At 39.5% G+C, this 19,663-nt stretch overlaps 2 protein-coding genes across 3 annotated transcripts in view; one reads left to right on the top strand and one right to left on the bottom strand.

Moving 5' to 3' along the window:
- ECM2 (extracellular matrix protein 2) overlaps positions 1-15,919 on the bottom strand; it is a 36,226-nt gene extending 20,307 nt beyond the window's left edge. The window contains exons 1-2 of the mRNA XM_050957775.1: positions 15,691-15,919; positions 7,686-8,004 (exon numbers count right to left, since the gene is read on the bottom strand). Of these exons, the coding sequence (XP_050813732.1) occupies positions 7,686-7,980 (295 nt within the window). The 5' untranslated portion in view covers positions 7,981-8,004; positions 15,691-15,919. The remainder of the gene's footprint in view (positions 1-7,685; positions 8,005-15,690) is intronic.
- Positions 1-19,663, top strand: part of CENPP (centromere protein P) — a 294,323-nt gene that overhangs the window by 221,884 nt on the left and 52,776 nt on the right. The window lies entirely within an intron of this gene.

Consider the following 19,663-nt stretch of genomic DNA (forward strand, 5'->3'; position numbering starts at 1 on the left):
ACAGCATAAGAAGATGAAGGGTGCAGTTGTCCATCTCCTACATACTGGAACTACAGAACCAGTTCCATGGAGAGACTGATATTCTGGAAAGGGTACAGTATTCTTTGTGGTACAAAGAGAAACAATCGCATGCAGCCCATTCTAGATTTCAGGTCTCAACAAGTCCATAGGGAGATCAATGTTCCAGACAGAAACACTGAAATTTACCTTTACCTTATTATCTTCCCAAAACTTCAGAATATGAAAATAAACTTTCTGGAGATATGGTCAGGGAGACTGACCCAGAGGCATTAGAGTTTTTTCTGTGACAAGAAGCATTTTCTATACAGAGTACTCCTTTTTTGACCCATAACTTCTACATGGATATTCACAAATGCCTTACCACTTGTATCTTCAAGTGAAAGAGATATATGTCCACTAATGTCTGGTAACTTTTCATCGTATTAGACACGGCCCAGCAGCCATTGCAAAAACCTTGAGAAACATGGCTTTGAACAAACAAGTGGAAGCACCCATTACAATCCACAGGGAAGTCTACCATTTAAGTTATCATTCAAAGCCACTTTTATTTCAGAAGTGAGACAGAAGATGATAGGGGGTGATTTGCCAAATATTTATCCTAAGATCAACTCTCTGAACCAGTTTTTCTCCTGCATAGCTGCCTGGCACAATTCTTGATTCACTTCCTGTCAGCAATTGGTTAATTCATTCTTAATGTTACATAACAACCACCTAAGAATGGGTCCAGAGAAACTGGTCATCGGTATAGATACCAGACCCCAGATAGTAGGAGTATAACTGTACTCCTGCAAGGATCGTCTTTTTGTCCTGTGTTTATACAGTGCCTAGCACGATGGTCCATGAGTAGGGATCCATGCACCTCCATAATATGAATAAAAAATATGACTGGGAACAGATGTAGCCCAGAGAGGCATATAACCTGTCCCATTCTATGGACTATCAACCTCTCTTCTCCATTTCCAGCAGATGATTTTTCTGAATCATGACTTGTATATAACTGCCAAGAAGGGAGAAAATCATCACTGCTTAGAGAAGTAGCCTTGATCTACTCCCGGGAACCCTACATCAGGTGGGAAAGTCAGGATTGACTAGCTCAACAAGACATGCTTAGAACCCAGGGAATACAGTCTATATATCACCTAGTCTTCCGTGCACCACAGGCCTGATTGGAAGCCTGTTTATTAACGTGTTTGCGTATAAGTCCAGATGGAAAGCCAAAAGAAGTACTACATGAGGAAGAGACATTCAAAAGCAGAGGCTGTTGTCCCCTTATTTTAGAAGTGGGTTAAAAATCCTTCTTGATGCCATTTCCCTCTCAACTGCTTGAGAGCAAAGATGATAAAGAAGATTGTGAAGGAACAGGCCATAGTTATTATAATGACCTTCACATTAATCCGCAGAACTTGTTTCTCAGACCTGATTTAGATGAAAGTAGAACTTCCTCTCAAAGTCCACACAGCATAGTGCAAGAGAGAGAAATCCTGAGCCAATATCTAATGTTACCTGATTTTTCATACCTGGCCCAAAGCTTTTTACAGCATAGTTGCAGCCCTGTCTCTGCTCTCCGGGAGAACAACAGGGGAAGACAGACAAAGGAGAAGCTTTTTCACAATTTTAAAAAGTTCTAACTTTCCCATTGGCCATTTTGGTCAGGTGCCCACTCCCTTCATTTTACCTATGCTGGGAGACTTATTAACCCTTTACAGGTAAAGCAAGTAGAGAACAACTACCAAGAGGGATTCGTAGCTAACTGGCTGGCTGGGTGCCCATAAAAGGGAGATACCCCAGCCTTTTATTTATCACATCTCCAAAGGAAACTCAAAGAACTTGCCCCTAAAAAGAAATAAAAATAAAAAGCCAGTAGCTGCAAAGTAGCATATATCTTATCTGAGCTGGAAATATCTCTGCTTTTCTTCAAAATTTCTAGTTTGTTTTTGTTGTTGACCATATCTGAGGTCAAGGAAAGTCTTGTCTGAATGAAGACTAATAAATGAGTCAGGATTTGGCTTCGTTCTACAGATGTATATATTCAATTATTAATATTGCTTTCTATTTAAATTTGAATTTCTTAAAGGGTGGGGTTATACATATAGGGACAAAATCCCGCCTAGCCAATTTGCATGAGCTTAGTGATAAGACGGGGGCAAGTAACTTTTCCACTCTTGCTTGACCTGTATAAGGACCAGGCAGAATTGCAGTCCCTGTACCTCATCCTTAGTTCCTCAGGGATTCACGATATCCCATAGGGGGCAGAGAGGAAGTTGAACTATGTCCCTCCCTGCCCCTCTTATCCACACACCATACAGGACCAGCAATGCAAGGAGTAGGAGAGGCTGCACCCCCTTAAGTAGTGCAACTCTGTACCTTTCATTACACTGATCTACATTACAGGCAGGACCTAGCCCAGAAACAAGAAACTGGAAAGTTGCCTTACAAGTAACAAAACATTTTACTTACTTATTTCATCCCTGTGTACATGATCTTACACAAAGGAATGCAGATAGCTGATTACTATTATTCATATTCTGTTTGCGTCCTTTCTGTTTCATACACATGCTTAGTACAAATTGTCTTTGATTGGAGTTATGCAAGAGTGAGGAAAGTAGAGTAATCATTTAGGAGAGTAAGATCTGGGAGTGCTTTGGAGCAACAGAAATGTAAGATTTTTTTCTACTTCTGAAGCAGAATTAATGAAAGCAGGTCTATTATTTAATAGACACTTCCAAATCTGATCTTTACTAAAATTTTGAACTTTAAAAACTAGACTGAATAATACTTTGTGGTTGAAATCTTTGGCAGATAAGCACAGGACTTTCAATCTTTGGAAATTTGGTGCAAATCCAGTATTGGGTTACGACTAAAATAAGACCAGTGGCTTTACCTCAACTTTTGGGTAAAAGTCTAGATAAACAAAAATGGACAGAACTGGGGGTGAAGGAAACCGCACATTATTTCAGCATGACTGATGGTCTCTGACAGAAAGATCGGAATGGCTTAAATAGAGTATATGCTATTTATGTGGTATTTTCTTCTATTTAATTTAAAGAATGTTCTCAAATTAAAGGTTTCATGTAAATAGTATCTATTATGAATGCATTATATTAGCACCCACTGAAATTACTACAGTCAGAGTTTTGTCAGCCTTCCCATTAAAACCTCCTATTTTCAAGCTTGTTTTGAGATGGTTAGTTCAGTCTGAAAGAAGTTCCAAACCAAAAGTGAATTGTTCTAGAAAATGTGAATAAAATTTTTTTCTGCCATTTAAATCGCAAGATGGTTTCAAAAATTCTCTGGGTATGCAACACATCCTATAACACACAGAAAATTTTCATAATGTGAACTAGTGCTTTTTGGATATGCAAACTGTGGTAGTGATTTTTGTAATGTTTGACTAGGAGCTGGATAGAGACCACTAATTTAGTCCACATAGTCCACCAAACAACCATCAGATTATTATGATTCGGGTCTGATTTTAACAAACATAAGTGAAATACTCCATTATTAGACCCTAAGGCAGCAAGTCCGTCTGCCCCAAATTACAAAATGATTTTTAGTATGGAGAATTTCTAGATAGGCATGACTAGATTAAAGAGTCAGTAAGTAGACACTGAAATAACATGCACTATTTTTATACCCTATCAGTAGATTTTGTCTCTTCCTGTGTGATTATATTCAGCTTCTTTTAAATATCACCATATTATAAATATGGACAGAGATTGGTGATCTTGTCTCTTAAGAGTGTGTTTTGTATGCTTGTGAGGATCAGTCTTTCCACTGATAACATATCTGACATTGAGTCTCATTTCTAATATTCTTCTGAGATTTAGAGCCATAATCTCACAGATATTAATTTATTTTATTAAGAAAACAAATCAGAGTATACCAAAACACTTAGTTCAAGGAATATTTTAAGTATTACAGTTTTTAACTTTTGGGAAAATATCTGGAGTGGTCTTGAGTATCACTAATACTATTGCCATTAGAGCGCCAGTGAGCCATTAATTGACTTACCAGATATATTAAAAAAGGAGCTATGAACATTATTGCATGACCTTAAAAGCTATTTTGAGGTTATGAAAACATTAGTCAGGCTAAGGGAAAAAATGTATTAGGTAAAGTGCAGCCAGTGTGTGGAAAATTACAGGAAATATTACTCTTAAAGACATAGACATGCAGAAATGATTGTCGTTAACAAGTTTCATTAACTGAACACAGTAAATTATATTAAAAAAAAAGTACTGCAGTAATTAGGATGATAAAACTTTTATTTTTTTATTTAAGTAGGTGTGTCTATTAGAGGTGGTGTTGATAGTATTGCCTAATATTAAGGTTTATATGCATATATATAGATGCCACTGTAGTTAAGGTTGGCTCATGACATCTATTCAAAGATCAACCTTTCTAAGTCCTCTAAAATTGTCATGTTTAACTGGATTTCTCTGAAACTGGTGTGCCTCAGGAGGGTGCCATTAGAGTCAGGGTTCCAAAGATATATGCTCAGGGAAAAAAAAGTTTTAAAAAAATTTCTAGGTGTTTATTTTTTGCCCAGAGTTAGAGATAAAACCATTGTTATGATGCAGGTCAAAATGGTCTCAATCTGTCAAGTTTTATCCAAGGTAGTGTGTGGCAACCACTAAATCTTTGAGGGACCCAAACAGAGAATGGTATTACAAAATGTACATTTTTATATTACACATGTGCTGGTACCAAAAAAGCTTAAATCTTGTAAGTGCTCTAAAATCTGAACTGTTTATTGGCTTGCTTTGAAATTTGGTGTGCTTCCTGAGAACATTATATGGTGTTAGTGATCCAGATTTGGGGGTATTTAACCAATGGGTTCCTAAGTTTCAGGGTCCCCCCCAAAAAAGTTTCCTTTTGGTGTTTTGTACTGTTAAACTGAGAAGTATTAATGACTGTATAAGTAACAGACTTCTTGAGGGCTCTGAACTCACCATTCCATCAACATATCTAAGGATAAGTTAATTACAAACTTCCTCCTAAGACTAAAGAAGTTTTGGACTGCATGGCTGGATTCAGCCATTTGCGAGTCCACATGTGGCGATTTTATTTTGGGGGGAATGTAATCAAAGTATTTCGAGGGGGGAAATAGATATGTGAATTCTTCCTGGGAGGGGAGGTGTGTTAATGGAGAAGGTGATTGGAGGAATAGGAAAGAGGGGTTTGGGGCTGTAGCAAGGGGAGGGAGCTGATGGGGTGGGGGATAAATGAGGATGAATGGTAGGGGAAGTGAGAGAGACTGGGGCTTCAGGTGTGAGGGAGGCATGGTACCCCCAGCTCTGCCAGTGCACTCCAACCCTTCTGCATCATCAGCGTTGCCAATGCACCTCAACCTTCCTGCACTGCAACTACCCTACAGCACCAGCTCTCCAGTGCACCCCAACCTGTCTGACCCCCACAGTTCTGCCAGTGCACTCCAAATTCCTGCACCCCAGTTCTGCCAGTGCATTCCAACCCCTCTGCACCCATCTCTTCTGGTGCTCCCCAACCACCCTGCACCACATGTGCCAGTGCACACCAAACACCCTACACACCACAGCTCTGCCAGTGCACATCAAACTGGCTTCCCCATCCCCCTGCATTTCCCAGCTCTATCAGTGCACCCCAGCTGCCCTGCAATGAACCTCAACCTCCTTACACTCCCTGTGCTGCCAGTGTACCCCAACAGGTGCAAAGAACAGCTACCAGGATCATCAGAGGAATGGAGGACCTGCCTTATTAGAGGAGATTTAAGGAGCTGGGCTTGGTTAGCCTAACAAAACGAAGGGTGAGGGGAGATATGATTGCTCTGTACAAATTCATCAGAGGGATAAACAGCAGGGAGAGAGAGGAAGTGTTATTTAAGTTAAGAGCCAATGTTGACACAAGAGCAAAGGGATATAAACTGGCCATCAACAAGTTCAGACTTCCAGTTAGATGAAGGTTTCTAACCTTCAGATGGGTGAAGTTCTGGAACAGCCTTCCAAGGGAAGGGAGTGGTGGGGGCAAAATATCTAACTTGTTTTAAGACTGAGTTTGATAAATTTATGGAAGGGATGGTATGATCAGGTTGCCTACACTGGCATATGACCCCTCTGTGGTTGCTATTAGCAAATATCTCCAATGGCCAAAAGTGGGACATTAGATGGGAAAGGCTCCGAGTTACTACAGAGAATTCTTTCCCAGGGGTCTGGCTGGTGGGTCTTGCCCATTTGCTCAGGATCTAACTGCCATATTTAAGGTCAGAAAGGAATTTTCCCCCAGGTCAGCTTGGCAGAGACCCTGGGGAAAGTGAGTATGGGTCACTTGCTGGTTTGAATTAGAATAAATGGTGGATTCACTGAGGACTTCAGTAACTCAGCCAAAGGTTATGGACCAATTTCCAGAATGGATGGGGAGGTTCTGCAGCCTGCAATGAGCCAAAGGTCAGAGTAGATGATCATGATGGTCACTTCTGGCCAACCAGTGCATCCCAACCCCTCTGGACACCCAGCTCTTCCACTGAACCCCAACCATCCTTTACCCTGCAGATCTTCCAGTTCACCATTAAACCCCACCTTCCCTCTGTTCCTCTGGAGCTGACTAATAACCATTGGAAATTATTTGGATACACTCCAGATACAGTCAGTGTATTAGGTGTACCTACACCAAATGTTGGAGGCAGTAGTTGGGCCTGCTTGGTAAAAGTGTGTTTGTGAAGTAAGGATGTTTGTGGATTACTTTGTGGTGTCTGACAGCTGTGATTATTATATGAGATCTATTTTTGCAACCTCTGGTGTGTGTTAGAAAAGGGAAGAGCTGCATGTATATCTTCAGGATCCACTATACATCATTTCAGTGCAGAATTGTATGCATTCTGTAATTAGCAAGGCACAGGGGTTTTATTTCGAAGGGTATTGACAGTAGCAAGCTGTAATATGAGAGCAGTCTAAGCTTTTATTTTCTTCATGTACTCCAGATAAAGTGAGTGTGATTAATGTCAGGTTTAACTGTGATGGTTAAGGTAAAGTGAGATGGTGTCCTGTGAGTAAGTGTAAAGTTGTTGTAAAAGGCAGTGAAATGGCTTTAAAATTGTATACGTGTGGTATTCTTTCGGGGGAGTTGGGTAATTGTGTGGGTGTATACTAGGATCTGGAACTTCCCGAATCTAGTAGTGCCAAGAGCTGGTGTGGGTATGTGCATATTGAGACGTTGCTTAAAGAAGGTAGAGGGAAGATGGTGTGGGCAACCTTTTTATCCTTTGATAGTGTTAGTTAGGATCCTATGGGTGAGTGTGAATGGGTTGTAAAAGGAGGTAAAGCACTTGTACATTTCAGCAGCTGTGGGGTTGGCAAAGTAAAGGTGTGTGTGTTAATGGGGCATATTGGGGCATTGCTGAAAGAGAGCAGAGTTAAGTTTGCATGGGCAACTTTAACTGAATTTTCTGTTTTGCAGACATTTGAGTTTGCTCAACTCTACATACTACCAAGTAACTTTAACTCTTCATTCACATAATTTTTTACCATTGACTGAATATATATATATATATAGATATATATAATGTGTGTGTATAATTTAAATTTACAGTTGCATTAATTTCTTTTAAAGCAAAGGAAAAGTGTGGTCTACAGTGAGGAGGGTTTACAAGTATAGAGGTATAATGCAAAACATCATTGTTCTCTTCTTACCTGGTAAGACATTGTAACTGGATTCATGTCCACCCAAACCTATAAGAGAATCAAATACTTCTGTAATGCCATCATCAATATTAATAAGGGGAATGCTTGGTACTACAGCAACAGTAGTTGAAGTCTTAATCTGTGGTTGTCTGTTTGGTCTGTGGTATGCTGAGGAACCCTTTCTTGATCCTCTATAGCGCATTCTCCTTCTTTGCCTCCTAGGAATTTCATTTGTTTGATTTTGAGCAAAATCAATACACAAACAGACAAGCAGGAAATAATAAAGCAAAGATGCAGTCTGCATGTTTTTCCCTTCACAAGCAGTGTCCTAAAAAAGAAAAAGCGAGATATAGATACAGCTTTTTATAGTATGTCATTTAATGCAAGTTTAAAGCACAGTTATCAGAAAATACTTAGACCGCTCCAGGGTGGAATTGATTTAAATCACTAGTCAGGAAGACTCGATTTAATCATGGATTTCTTCATAAAAGTGCATTCTTGTTGGTTGTTATAACCTTAATACATAATCTTCACAACTCACAGGTAGATGTAGATTTCATTTTTAGAAGGTGCACACTATACATTTTAAAAATTATTTATTTTGAAAACATATCAGATTAGTTTTATAGCTATATGATTGTTTGGTTATTTCATTTACCAAAGGTAATTGAAGCAGATATTTGTGAAATCATTAGGAGGTGAATTATCTGCAATTCAACAGGTTAATCATTAATATTTGGAGGATTTTCTTACCATGCTGTATTAGGAGGAGAACATCACCAGACAGACATTTAAATTGTTTTATTTAACTAAAACAGCGTTATGTATTCCAGATTTTTTTCTTCAACAGCAAACATACAATATTTTAACAAAATGAGCATGTGAATTTTTGAATTTAGTTAATCGTTCAAGTTTTTTAAAATCAGGGTTGCTTTTGTTAAAATTGTTTTTAACTAAAATAGTTAAATGAAATATTTAAAAAAATAATAAATCGACTATGTCGGCCAGGTCAACATGAGAAACTTAAAATATTGACTTCTGCAGTCAGTTGTCTTCACCTTCATTTTTCTGTTTGTTCATAATCTGGAAAAGAAAACAAACTTTCCTGCTTTTTCAGGTCCCAAACAGTTCCTTAATTTGGAATGAATTAGTCCAAAGGAAGAAAATATTCTTTCTACACCAGCAGAAGAAGCTACTGCTGTTAAAAGTGAGATTATCATTTCAACAGTCTCTGAATCCAAGTGCTTAAGTGACTTCCACCAGTTCACTGGTTTGACTTTCTTTAAATATCATCAGCAAACATATATTTCTTGAATGGCTCTTATTCCCAAACTGGGTCTCTTTTACAGCCTGCTACCATTATAGGTTTTCCCTTCTAGTGAGAGAATGGTATGGTAGATCTCAGATCAATGAAGGCTACACTCAGAAAGACCTCAAGACTTCTGAAATATCATGCTCAAACAGTTTCACTTTTGTTTCTACTGCCTGCCTCTCCCTTCTCACATTTATCTCTAGACTTCTCCTCCTTGTGCAGATCTATTCTCCCCCCAACAATCTTCTATTCATTGAACTTTTTGAAACTTTGAACTTTTAGAGAGAGTTCAAGGATTGACTTGTGTACAGAAATTTGCAGAGGAACAATAGTGTTGAGGTCTGTTATTTCTCACCTCTATATATTATTTATTTATTTGTTTGTTTATTTATTTAAAAACATTTTTGCTGTTAAGGCATGCTATCTCTGGAGCCACAAGTCCACAGTTTGAGAACTGCAAAACTAAGCATCTCTGATGGTATCTTGTAGACTGAACACTGAGGCCGATTGGGTGGAAAGAAAGATTAACCTAAATAATCTATACAGAAGCCCCTGAAACCCCATAAGATTGGATCCCTAATCCAGGAACTATTGGAACTCATTTACAAAACTTTTCTTAAACATTACATAAATATATTGTCTCCTACTATAGGATTAGAATTTATAATCTCTATTCCGTGATGAGACACTATAGCTCAAAGATATATCTTAATTTAAACTATCTTTAGATAGGTTTTTTCCTCAAAAAGCATTTTATAAAAAAATCCGATTTAAATAAAAAAATCCAATTTATTTTATTTTATTTTATTTTTTATTTAATCATTGATTTTTATCCACTCTGGATTGCTCTCATATCCCAAAATGTCAGGTTGGCATGGACAATTTAATCTGTTGGATAAAATCTGTAGTGACAGAGCTCTCTAACCAGTCTTGTAATTGTGACTCTCTACAGTTGAGCAGTACACTTGTATTCAAATATAGTCCTGAATACAGGGCTATTTTTATTTTTAAACAGATAAGCACTGCGCTCAGGCAGCACGGAACTGGAAATCCTTTCCTGAATATGGAACAGATTTCCAGATCCATACTGCTCAAATACATGTTCACTGCTCGTCTAATAAGTAACTAGCTGTACATTTTGGGCTACGTTTAAGTTTATGGTGGTTGTTCATTGTATTGTTAGAGAGAGAGCTGTTAATTTTCTGTTAGATACAAATCGTGCCTCCAGCCCAGGAAGCAGACGAGTTCATTGATGGCTGTAATTGAAGGAATACTTTCTCCAGTCCCTGATCACCACTATTGCTTATGGCTGCAGGACCTCTTCATCTCAGGAATGACTGTGTTATTCACACACTAGCAAATCCACTTCTTTCTGTTGTGTCCCAAATCATCTTTAGTGAAGTACACAAGGACAATAATCCAAAAGGATTGTTCCATATTGAGTTGTCCCCTACGCTACTAAAAACACATCTCAAAATGGCTAAAGATCATGGAGTTCCTACGCTGAACCAGTAATCAAATTATGTTTACTCTCGCCAACAAACAGGGTTAAAAAAATCCATTAGACATGATTCCAGCGTTTTCTGGAATGCAGCAAGTATGTCACAGTTGTTTTTCAAGTGTGGAATGCACTCCAAAAAGAGGTACTTACGACGAGTATTTCACCAGCTTTTGTCTTCTGACTTGTTGTGACAACCTTGTAGATCAGGAGTGGGCAAACTTTTTGGCCCGAGGGCCACATCTGAGTATGGAAATTGTATAGCGGACCATGAATGCTCATGAAATTGGGGGTTGGGGTGAAGGAAGGGGTGAGGGCTCTGACTGTGGGTGCGGGCTCTGGGATGGGGCTGGGGATGGGGGGTTGGGGATGCAGGAGGGTGCTCCAGGCTGGGACCAAGGGGTTCGGAGAGCGAGAGGGAGTCGGGGTGCAGGAGGGAGTCAGGGGTGCAGGCTCCATGTGGCGCTTACCTCAAGCACCTCCCAGAAGCAGTGGCATGTCCCCCCTCTGGCTCTTATGCAGAGGCACGGTCAGGTGTGGCCAATGGGAGCTGCGGGGGCAGGGACAGCATGCGGAGCCCCTTGCAGCACCAGAGCGGGGCAAGCCCTGGACCCTGCTCCCCGGCAGGAGGTCTATGGATGGATTAAAATGTCTGGAGGACAGGATGCGGCCCCCTGGCCATAGTTTGCCCATCCCTGTTGTAGATGCTAACATTATTATCCTGCAAAGATGAGAAAATGGGGCTTTCTCTGATGGGGACTTGTGATTTGGAATACACCTTGCCACCTTTATAGACTAGACTAGGGGTCTCAAACAAGCGGCCCATGCCCGCCCCTCCAACTATCTCCAGGCCAGGGGTGGGCAAACTACAGCTGCAGGATTGCCCCCCTCGAGCCTGGCGCTGCTCCCTGAAGCGGCTGGCATTACATTCCTTCGGCTGGGGGGGAGGCCGGGAGAAGAGCAGAGGGCTCCGTCCATGTGTTGCCCTGGCTTCCAGGCACCGCCCCCCCCACAGCGCCCATTGGCCGGGAACAGGGAACCTTGGCCAATGGGAGCTTTGAGGGAAATACCTGAAGGTGTGAAAAGCAGCATATGGAGTCCTGCGTTCCCCCTCCCCCAGGGGCCGCAGGGACATGGTTCCAGGTACTTCCCGGAGCAGAGTGGGGCCGGGGCCGGCAGCCTGGCCTGGCCTGGTGTGCGCCACTGCCACCCCGGAGTCCGAAGCCCTCCTGCACCCCGCCCCCCAATCCCCTGTCCTGAGCCCCGTGCTGCATCCCACACCCCAACCGCCTGCCCTGAGCCCCCTTCTGCATTCCACACCCCTTCTGCACCCTGAGCCCCCTGCCTGCACCCCAACCCCCTGCTGCATTTCAACTCCCTGCCCTGAGCCCCTGCCACACCCCTCATGTCCCCTCTGGGGGCAGGGAGGGGGCGGAGTTGGGGTGGGGACTTCAGGAAAGGGATTGGAATGGGGGCAGGGAAGGGGTGGGAAGAGGTGGGACCTCATGGAAGGGGTGGAGTGAGGGCAGGGCTGGGGGAAGTGGGGTGTGTGTGTCAGTGATGTGGCCCTTGGGCCAATGAATTAGCCCTCATGTGGCCCTTGTGGTCATTTGAGTTTGAGACCCCTGGACTAGACGAAATCTGTGGCATCCTTCCAAGAGAGGCTTAAAGTAACTACTTTCCTTTCTTTTTTAAGCTCTTCAAGCAGGGTTTGTATTTATCTTTGTGCCTTGTAAAGCACTGAGCACATTAGGGCTTGGCAAATAATAGATTATGATAATTGTGCGGTAGGGCTTTATTTGTGTTTGGGGGAGACGTCGTTAGGAATTTTGTTCTGGCACTAGCTTTCCTTGGCCATACTGACCTTTTGTTCTTGTAAATGAAACTTTTAGTTAAATTCTGTTAAGTGTCTAGAGTCTTTCGAATATTAGTCATGGCCTTAAGATAAAAGTGTTGTATCACCCTAGGACAGTGGTCCTAAAACTTTTCACGATTGTGCCCCCCCTTACTCCTGTCTGCACACACCCCCACTGCGAGACAGGGCCAGGAGCGGGACCGCTGCTTGGGGAGGGGAGTGCGGACAGGAGTCTGGGGGCCGAGGCTGGGGTCATAGCTGGGGCCGGGAACAGAACCGCAGCCAGGAGCTGAGGCAGGAAGTAGGTCTGGGATCAGAGCCAGGAGCGGAAGCTGTGGCCGGGACACGGTTGGGGCCAAGGCTGGGAGTAGGACTGGGTCTGGGACCAGGAGCCAGAGCAGGGCTGGGGGGCGCTCCCTCCTTTGCCCCTGTGGGGACTGTCCTGGGTCCCGCCGTGCTCCCTCTCCGCCCCCTGCATTCCTCTGTGTTCCCCCTAGGGGAGATATGCCCCATAGTCTGGGGACCTCTACCCTAGGAGCTGGAATAATTCATTTAAAACAGGTTTCAAAATGGCAATATTTTGGGATCCCAACAACTGTGGCAAAAATGAAGTTCCTTTTAATATGTACAGTTTCGGTAGCAGCATGCATTTAAAGTGCTGAAGTAGAAGTCATCTAGTACATTTAGTATTAGGAAAGGTAAAGTTAAATAGTTGATGTCTTTTTAGTTATCTGTTTAATCAAAAAATATTTATAGGAAATTGCTGTGGTTTTTTTGTGTTTGCACAGTATTAGTGATGAGATTTCTTGCATGACATCTTGAGTCAATGTCAGAGCATGAGAAATTTAGATCTTTTTATGATACAAAAACTTCTGAATATACTGGAAGCCATAATCACATATTTACAGTACAAATGCATGAGCATTATGTTTTCATGCTCTAGTTCTTATAACATGAAGCACGCACAAAAACCTACATTTTCTGCTATTTTAATAGTCCTTTGTCTTAAACTAGATTTTGGTTCATTATGTTGAGAGTATACATAATGTGTGTAATTGTAAATAATACTGAGTTAGAGGATGTCACTAAGTCTGATTGACCATCCTTGATAGATGAATAATTAGCTGTTGGTGTTATTTAGTGAAATTAAGTCAGCACATCCCTTTTCAAATAATGCCTTTATATTCGTGCATCATCGACAGTTGTAAGATGTTGCCCCAGTCTCTTGATCTTAAAACAGTTTTTTAATTACCAGATTTTTTTCCTGCTAATATGTCAGGTCATTTTTCATACTGCAGGTTTTCCAAGATTTCCTTTTCTTGATACAAAGCATATGGTGGCTTCCATGTTTTTCATGCCACTCATAACAGAATTTTCATATTTTGGTTTTTGTACAGGAAGTTAGTAGTAAATAACTTTTAGAACAGTAAATTTGTACTTACCTCTTTATAATAATCTTTGTTTAGCTACCTTCATCTGAGTATGTATGAGTAGTTTAACAAACATTAATTAAATAGGTATGCATTATTCCTATTTTACAAATGGGTAAACTGAGGTACAGTTACATGTCTCACCCAAGCTCATATACAGAACTAGTGGCAGAGTTGTGAACAGGATCCAGGCTATATTACACCCAAATGCCTTCTTCAATTACTAGATTTACACCCTTCATTATGCAGTATGCACTGTGGCACTGAATGTTGGTACCTTTTTCTTACAAGAAAGAAATATTACTGAACATGGCAGCACACAGAAACTCAAGAAATATCCTAACTGATGCCTTTTTCAAAGCTTGCTTTTTTCCTGATACCTAACATTGCAGATGTGATCGAGGGCAACTGGCCTAATCTTCTTTGTGATTTGTAATTGACTTGCATTCTTTTGACTGTTCATAAATCTGCACATTACAGAACTATAGATGGGCCAAACTTCAAAAGGGTTGGATGAAAGAACTGATTGTAAGGAGAAGCCTTGAGCATGTTTTTTCAAGCACTCAGTGACATCTTTACAGTTAAATCTTTAGGTTATATTTAATAATATTGTGAGTGTAATTACATTGTAGTTACACAAGAATTGCACTGCAAATAAACAGTGATTGTTTTGATAGCTAATTACCACTCATTCATTTAACCAGAAGATTGCCTAAATTACAGAAATACTAATTATACATTTCCCATATTTTATGCATGTATTTTTAGAATTCAGATCTATCAACTGCATTATATTAACATCGGAATTATCCTTCCAGTTGTGTGAATGTAGTAGTAGTTATAAGTATCAAAGAGTAAAACTACTCTGTAACTACAGTTTCTATAAGGTAAAGTGAAACAAGTTTATATAATCAGTTTCTACTGATACATGTGAACTCAAGTGCTATAGTTTAACATCAAGAACATTAATTTCTCAATGCTGGCTGAAAGTTTAATGCTACATTTTTTTTCCAGCTAGCGTCCTTGACCTATAAGATAAGAAAAGGCCACAGAATCAACTGGTACTACCCTTTGCACCCACTATTGAAACTCCTAAATTAGCAAACATAAAGTAATATTTAACATAGTGTTGTCAAATTTTAATCAAATGAAAATAAAAAAAAAATTAGATTTGAACAATTAAAATAACTGTAAATCATTGCATATCACCAACACTGTGACTTGGGCACCTAGTATTGATTTACATTGAAATTATTATATTCTTGTAATTGTTGCTTAATACACTAAACAATAGTTTTCCCTGATATAGTGTATACTTTATTACTTGGGTTAATAGGACATATTTTCTACAGAAATGTTTAGGTCATGCTTGTATAAGATTCTTCATCCTCTCTGCTGTTCACTTACATGTGTAATAAATTGTTTGTCACTTATTTTGTTTTTCTTTCTTACTGTGTTCAGTCTTTCTGTTGTTTTGCCTTATGTGATAGGAAATAGTTAATTTCTAAACAAATGATCCTTTCTAAACATTCCGCAGAGAGTATTATATGCTTTCTTTATCTGACTCTATTCACAGTAAGTTCAGAAATCTCTTTGAGTTAATCACTTTCTCTGACAATGCATGAGGGTTAAAATTATTTCTGAACATTAACATACTGTTACTGAAATTAATTTGCGTAGAAATTAATTATGATTAGCTATCCCAAGCATTCATATGGAACAAAGAAGCCCAGATCACCCAATACTGCATACTTTCTTAATTTAGAAAAGTTTTTATACATAGTATTTGCTATAAAGAACTAATCTTGTTAACTTTTAAACATATTTGCAAAGTATTAAACACCACACTATTAACATGTAGTTTAAGCCATTCCACATCACGCTGTAAGCAATAATTGAAAATGTAAAATGTATTTTACCTGGTAATCTAACCTAACAGTAGATTCTGCTTGGTGTCATTTAGTCTCCAGTTGCGAATGAAACAAAATCAGACTGATATCTTTAAAACAAAGAGAGCAACAGTAGGGATTGTTGAAACATGTTAGACGACTCCTTAATGAAGTCTGAAATAGCTTCTTTCCCTGGGGACAAAGTGCTGCTCTCTTCTGTGTGCAGAGAATAATCTAATAAGTTATTCAGAAAACTAAAAACCTCACTTTGGGAAAATGAAAAGCAGCAGAATGCATTTGGTCCTTAGGCTGACAAGGCTCAGCTGGAAGTTCTACATAAATGATATGCTTATGTAAGTAACAAGGAAGTGTATTATTTTCAAGGGAACTGGAAAACATTTGCCATTTATTTAGTTCTAATTCTACTGTAAATGTTTTGAATCATTTTCCAGGTGACATGATTTTACTGTAGATTTATTATGCTTAGAGAGACAGTATACCTGTTCAAGCATAACCTTTATTTCTGAACATAGATCTAGTTTTTCCAGAATTCACATTTTTATGCCCACTTCCCTGTGTAGACTACTAAGATCTATGTGAAACAAACTTTTTCATTCAAGATTTAGCATAAAACTTGCCATGTTTTTTTTTCTTTTGTCCTTTTACAGCAACTGATTTCACCATAACTGCAACATGCACATGGAAAATAAATGACTGAAGCATTTTCCTTTTCTTTATTATTGTAAGGGTAAATTACTTCCTGAAATATGACACTGTAGCACAGTTACCCAGAAGTTGCATTCATGTTAATACAGTAACCCAAACATGAAAGAGGGGGCCGGAGGAGGAACATGGTACATTACCACAAGTTCTTTGTGTGTCAGTGAGGCTAATTCCTTCCCACTCAGCTTGAGTTTTTGTAGACTGTCACAGCTCGGTGAGACTTTGGGTCTGCTTAGTCTCAGAAATGACAAATGTATCTACCAGATGGAATTTACTGAGACACTTCCACAGCCTTTTAATCTTTTGAACATTTTTTGTTTGTTTGAAGCCACACAATGAGAAATTTCTAATAAGATAGTTATGGAATGTATAACAATTTAGTTTGCCATAATTGCTAGTCAGCATGTGTGTGATGAATAGATACTAGGAAAACATATTGCCTCTTCATACAGTTATTTAGGTTATATTGTCCTTTACTATACAATCACAGAGGGAAAACAATTATTAAACTCTATCAGTGTGTTTGGAGTTGTTCAAAATGTACAGGAAGAAATTATCCTTGCCCAAAGAATTTTGCATATTGTATAAAACAGAACAGTTCAGCAAACCCTATTGCAAGCAGGAGGTATTGAAGAACAAAGAGTTCCTTCTAATCACCCCTTCCATCCCGCCAATTGAATTCTCAGACCAGTTCTAGATATCAGAGCTTTAAACAGATGCCTCAGGAAGTTTCATTTCAGAATGCTAACCCTGGCTCTAACTGGCTCCAATCCAGTCTACTCTGGATTGGTTCACTGCTCTCTATTGCAGAGATGTGTACTTCAGTATTTCTGTAAGACCCTCTTATTGTAAATATCTGTTTTACCCTTGGTCCAGACCATTTCCAATATACCATTTACCCTTTGCCCTCTCTACTGTGTCCAGAGTTTTCACCACATGCCTGCAGCGTGTTTGGGGAGGTAAGGGATTTTAATTTTCATTTACTTAGACAATTGGCTCCTAAGGGCTCCATCAGAAGAAGAGATCATTTGTTCTCTATTTGGAACGTGGGATCTTCTGATAAACAAAAGAAAGTCCCTTCTGTCTTCATCCCAAAGGATTTCTTTCTTTGGGGCAATCCTCAACTCGAGAAAGGAGAGAGGGCTTTCCTTCTGGAAAAGAGGTTTTGAAACTAAGCACCACCATACAACAATCCTCACAGAAGGTAATTTTTTTAAATGTATATATATATATATATATATATATTTAGGCCTTCTGGTATCCACAATGTATATGACTCGATATGCCAGGCTCAGAATGAGGCCAGTTCAACGTTGTCTATTAAGCTGCTTCACACCTAGCATGGACAATATGGTAAAAATTCATCTGCCTCTAATGTGGTGGCTGAAGCCACACAAAGTCGACAAAGGAGTTTTGTTCAACCCGGTCCCCCCTACATTAATAGTTACCACAAATGCGTCCAAGATAAGAATAGGAGAGCACATCTCCACAACCTTTTCTTTCAATGTCTTTGAAGTTTCAGAGAACATCTGCTGCACATAAACATGTTAAAACTTAGGGCTGGACTATCTGCCTCTCAGTGTTCTTCCACAAGTGCAGAATGCAGAATTCATGTGGCCATAGACAATATGTCTGTAGTATTTGCACAAACAGAGAGGAGCTTGTTAGTCTTAATCATGCAATGAGTTGATAAAACTTTGGGACTGTTATATCCTATACAACATTTACCCAATTGCCTTATGTGTAGCAGGAGAACACAATGAGATAGCAGATCAGCTGAGCAGGGATTCCTTACAGATGTACGAGTGGTCTCTAAAGGAGTCAGTGATTCAGAACATTTTCAACCATTGGGGGATTTCCAGGCATAAATCTATTCACTGTCCTATCGAATATGAGATGCCCCTGCTTTTGCTCAAGAGTGGATTCAGAAAGTCAATAATTGACATATTTGTTTCTCCTTGATAAAGAAATGGGTCTGATGCATGCATTTCCCCCCTACCCTAAAAAGTCCTAAAGAAAATAAGACAGGATTTAGCTAGGGTGATTCTATTTGTTCCAGCATGGGTGAGGCAACAGGGGACACTCCTTTTATCCAACAGCAAATATAAGATGTTTCCAATAACAATGGTCTCACTGTCCCAGCAAGAAGGGAAGGTCTTCTACACAGATTCCTAATCATTACATCTGACAACCTGGACAATAGTCCAGTGACAGATTTAGAAAAATCGTGCTCTATAGAAGTGCAGCAAGTATTAATTAATGCTACAAACTATCCAATAGAAAAAGTTACAATCTTAAATGGAAAAGAGTTGTGTTATGGGTGTGTGATAAAAATGTTGACACAGTTTCAGCTCTTATGTAACTTATTTTAGAATATTTGTTACATTTAAAAGCAATAGATTGTCTCTCTCTTCCTTAAAGTTCCATTTAGCAGCCATAACAGCATTTCATACTCACATTAATGGAAAATCAATTGGGTTTTTTTGCATAATTTGATGAAAAACTTTTAAAGGGCTTATTGAATCTGTACCTACCAGTATAGGACCCTTTACATTTAGTTTGAGCATAACTTACCTCTCCCCCATTTGAATCTCTAGTGAGCTGCTCCTTATTTCATCTTTAATAAAGATAGCTTTAATAATAGCAAGCCTTTCGACTAGAAGAGTTAGTGAGCTAGATGCCTTGATGGTGGACTTCCCTTATACTACTTTTTATGAGGACAAGGTGGTTCTTAGTACCCTAAACTCCCTCCTGAAATTATTTCAAAGTTTCATGTAAATCAAAGTATTAATTTACCAGTATTCTTTCCAAAACCTGGTAAAATAAAGGGAAAATCTAGGTTACATTCCTTAGATACAAAGAGAGCACTCTGATGTTATCTGAATTTAAAACTTCATGTCCTTGCCTTAGTTATTTATCTTGTATGTGGATAACTCTAAAGGTCTGATCCTTCCAGCACAGTCTCTTTCTAGATGGGTTAGACAATGTATTGAAGAGTGTTACAGAGGAGCTTACCTATCTTCTTCTGTTCCTCTTAGAGCCCTAGAACAGTGACTGTATTTGTATTAAACATATTCTTCTTACTGAAATATGCAAAATGGCTATGTGTCATTTGAGTCACACTTTTACGAAACATTATGCATTGGATCTGGCAGCCAGGTCTGATGCAAAGTTTGACAGAGTGGTGCTCTAATCATTGTTTAATGAGGACTCTGCCTCCCTTCCTCTATCTCTCTGTACTGCTTGCTAAACTATCCCAAGAATGGGAATATGCAGATGA

This window comes from Gopherus flavomarginatus, chromosome 6 (assembly GCF_025201925.1).
Source record: "Gopherus flavomarginatus isolate rGopFla2 chromosome 6, rGopFla2.mat.asm, whole genome shotgun sequence".
NCBI lineage: Eukaryota > Metazoa > Chordata > Testudines > Testudinidae > Gopherus > Gopherus flavomarginatus.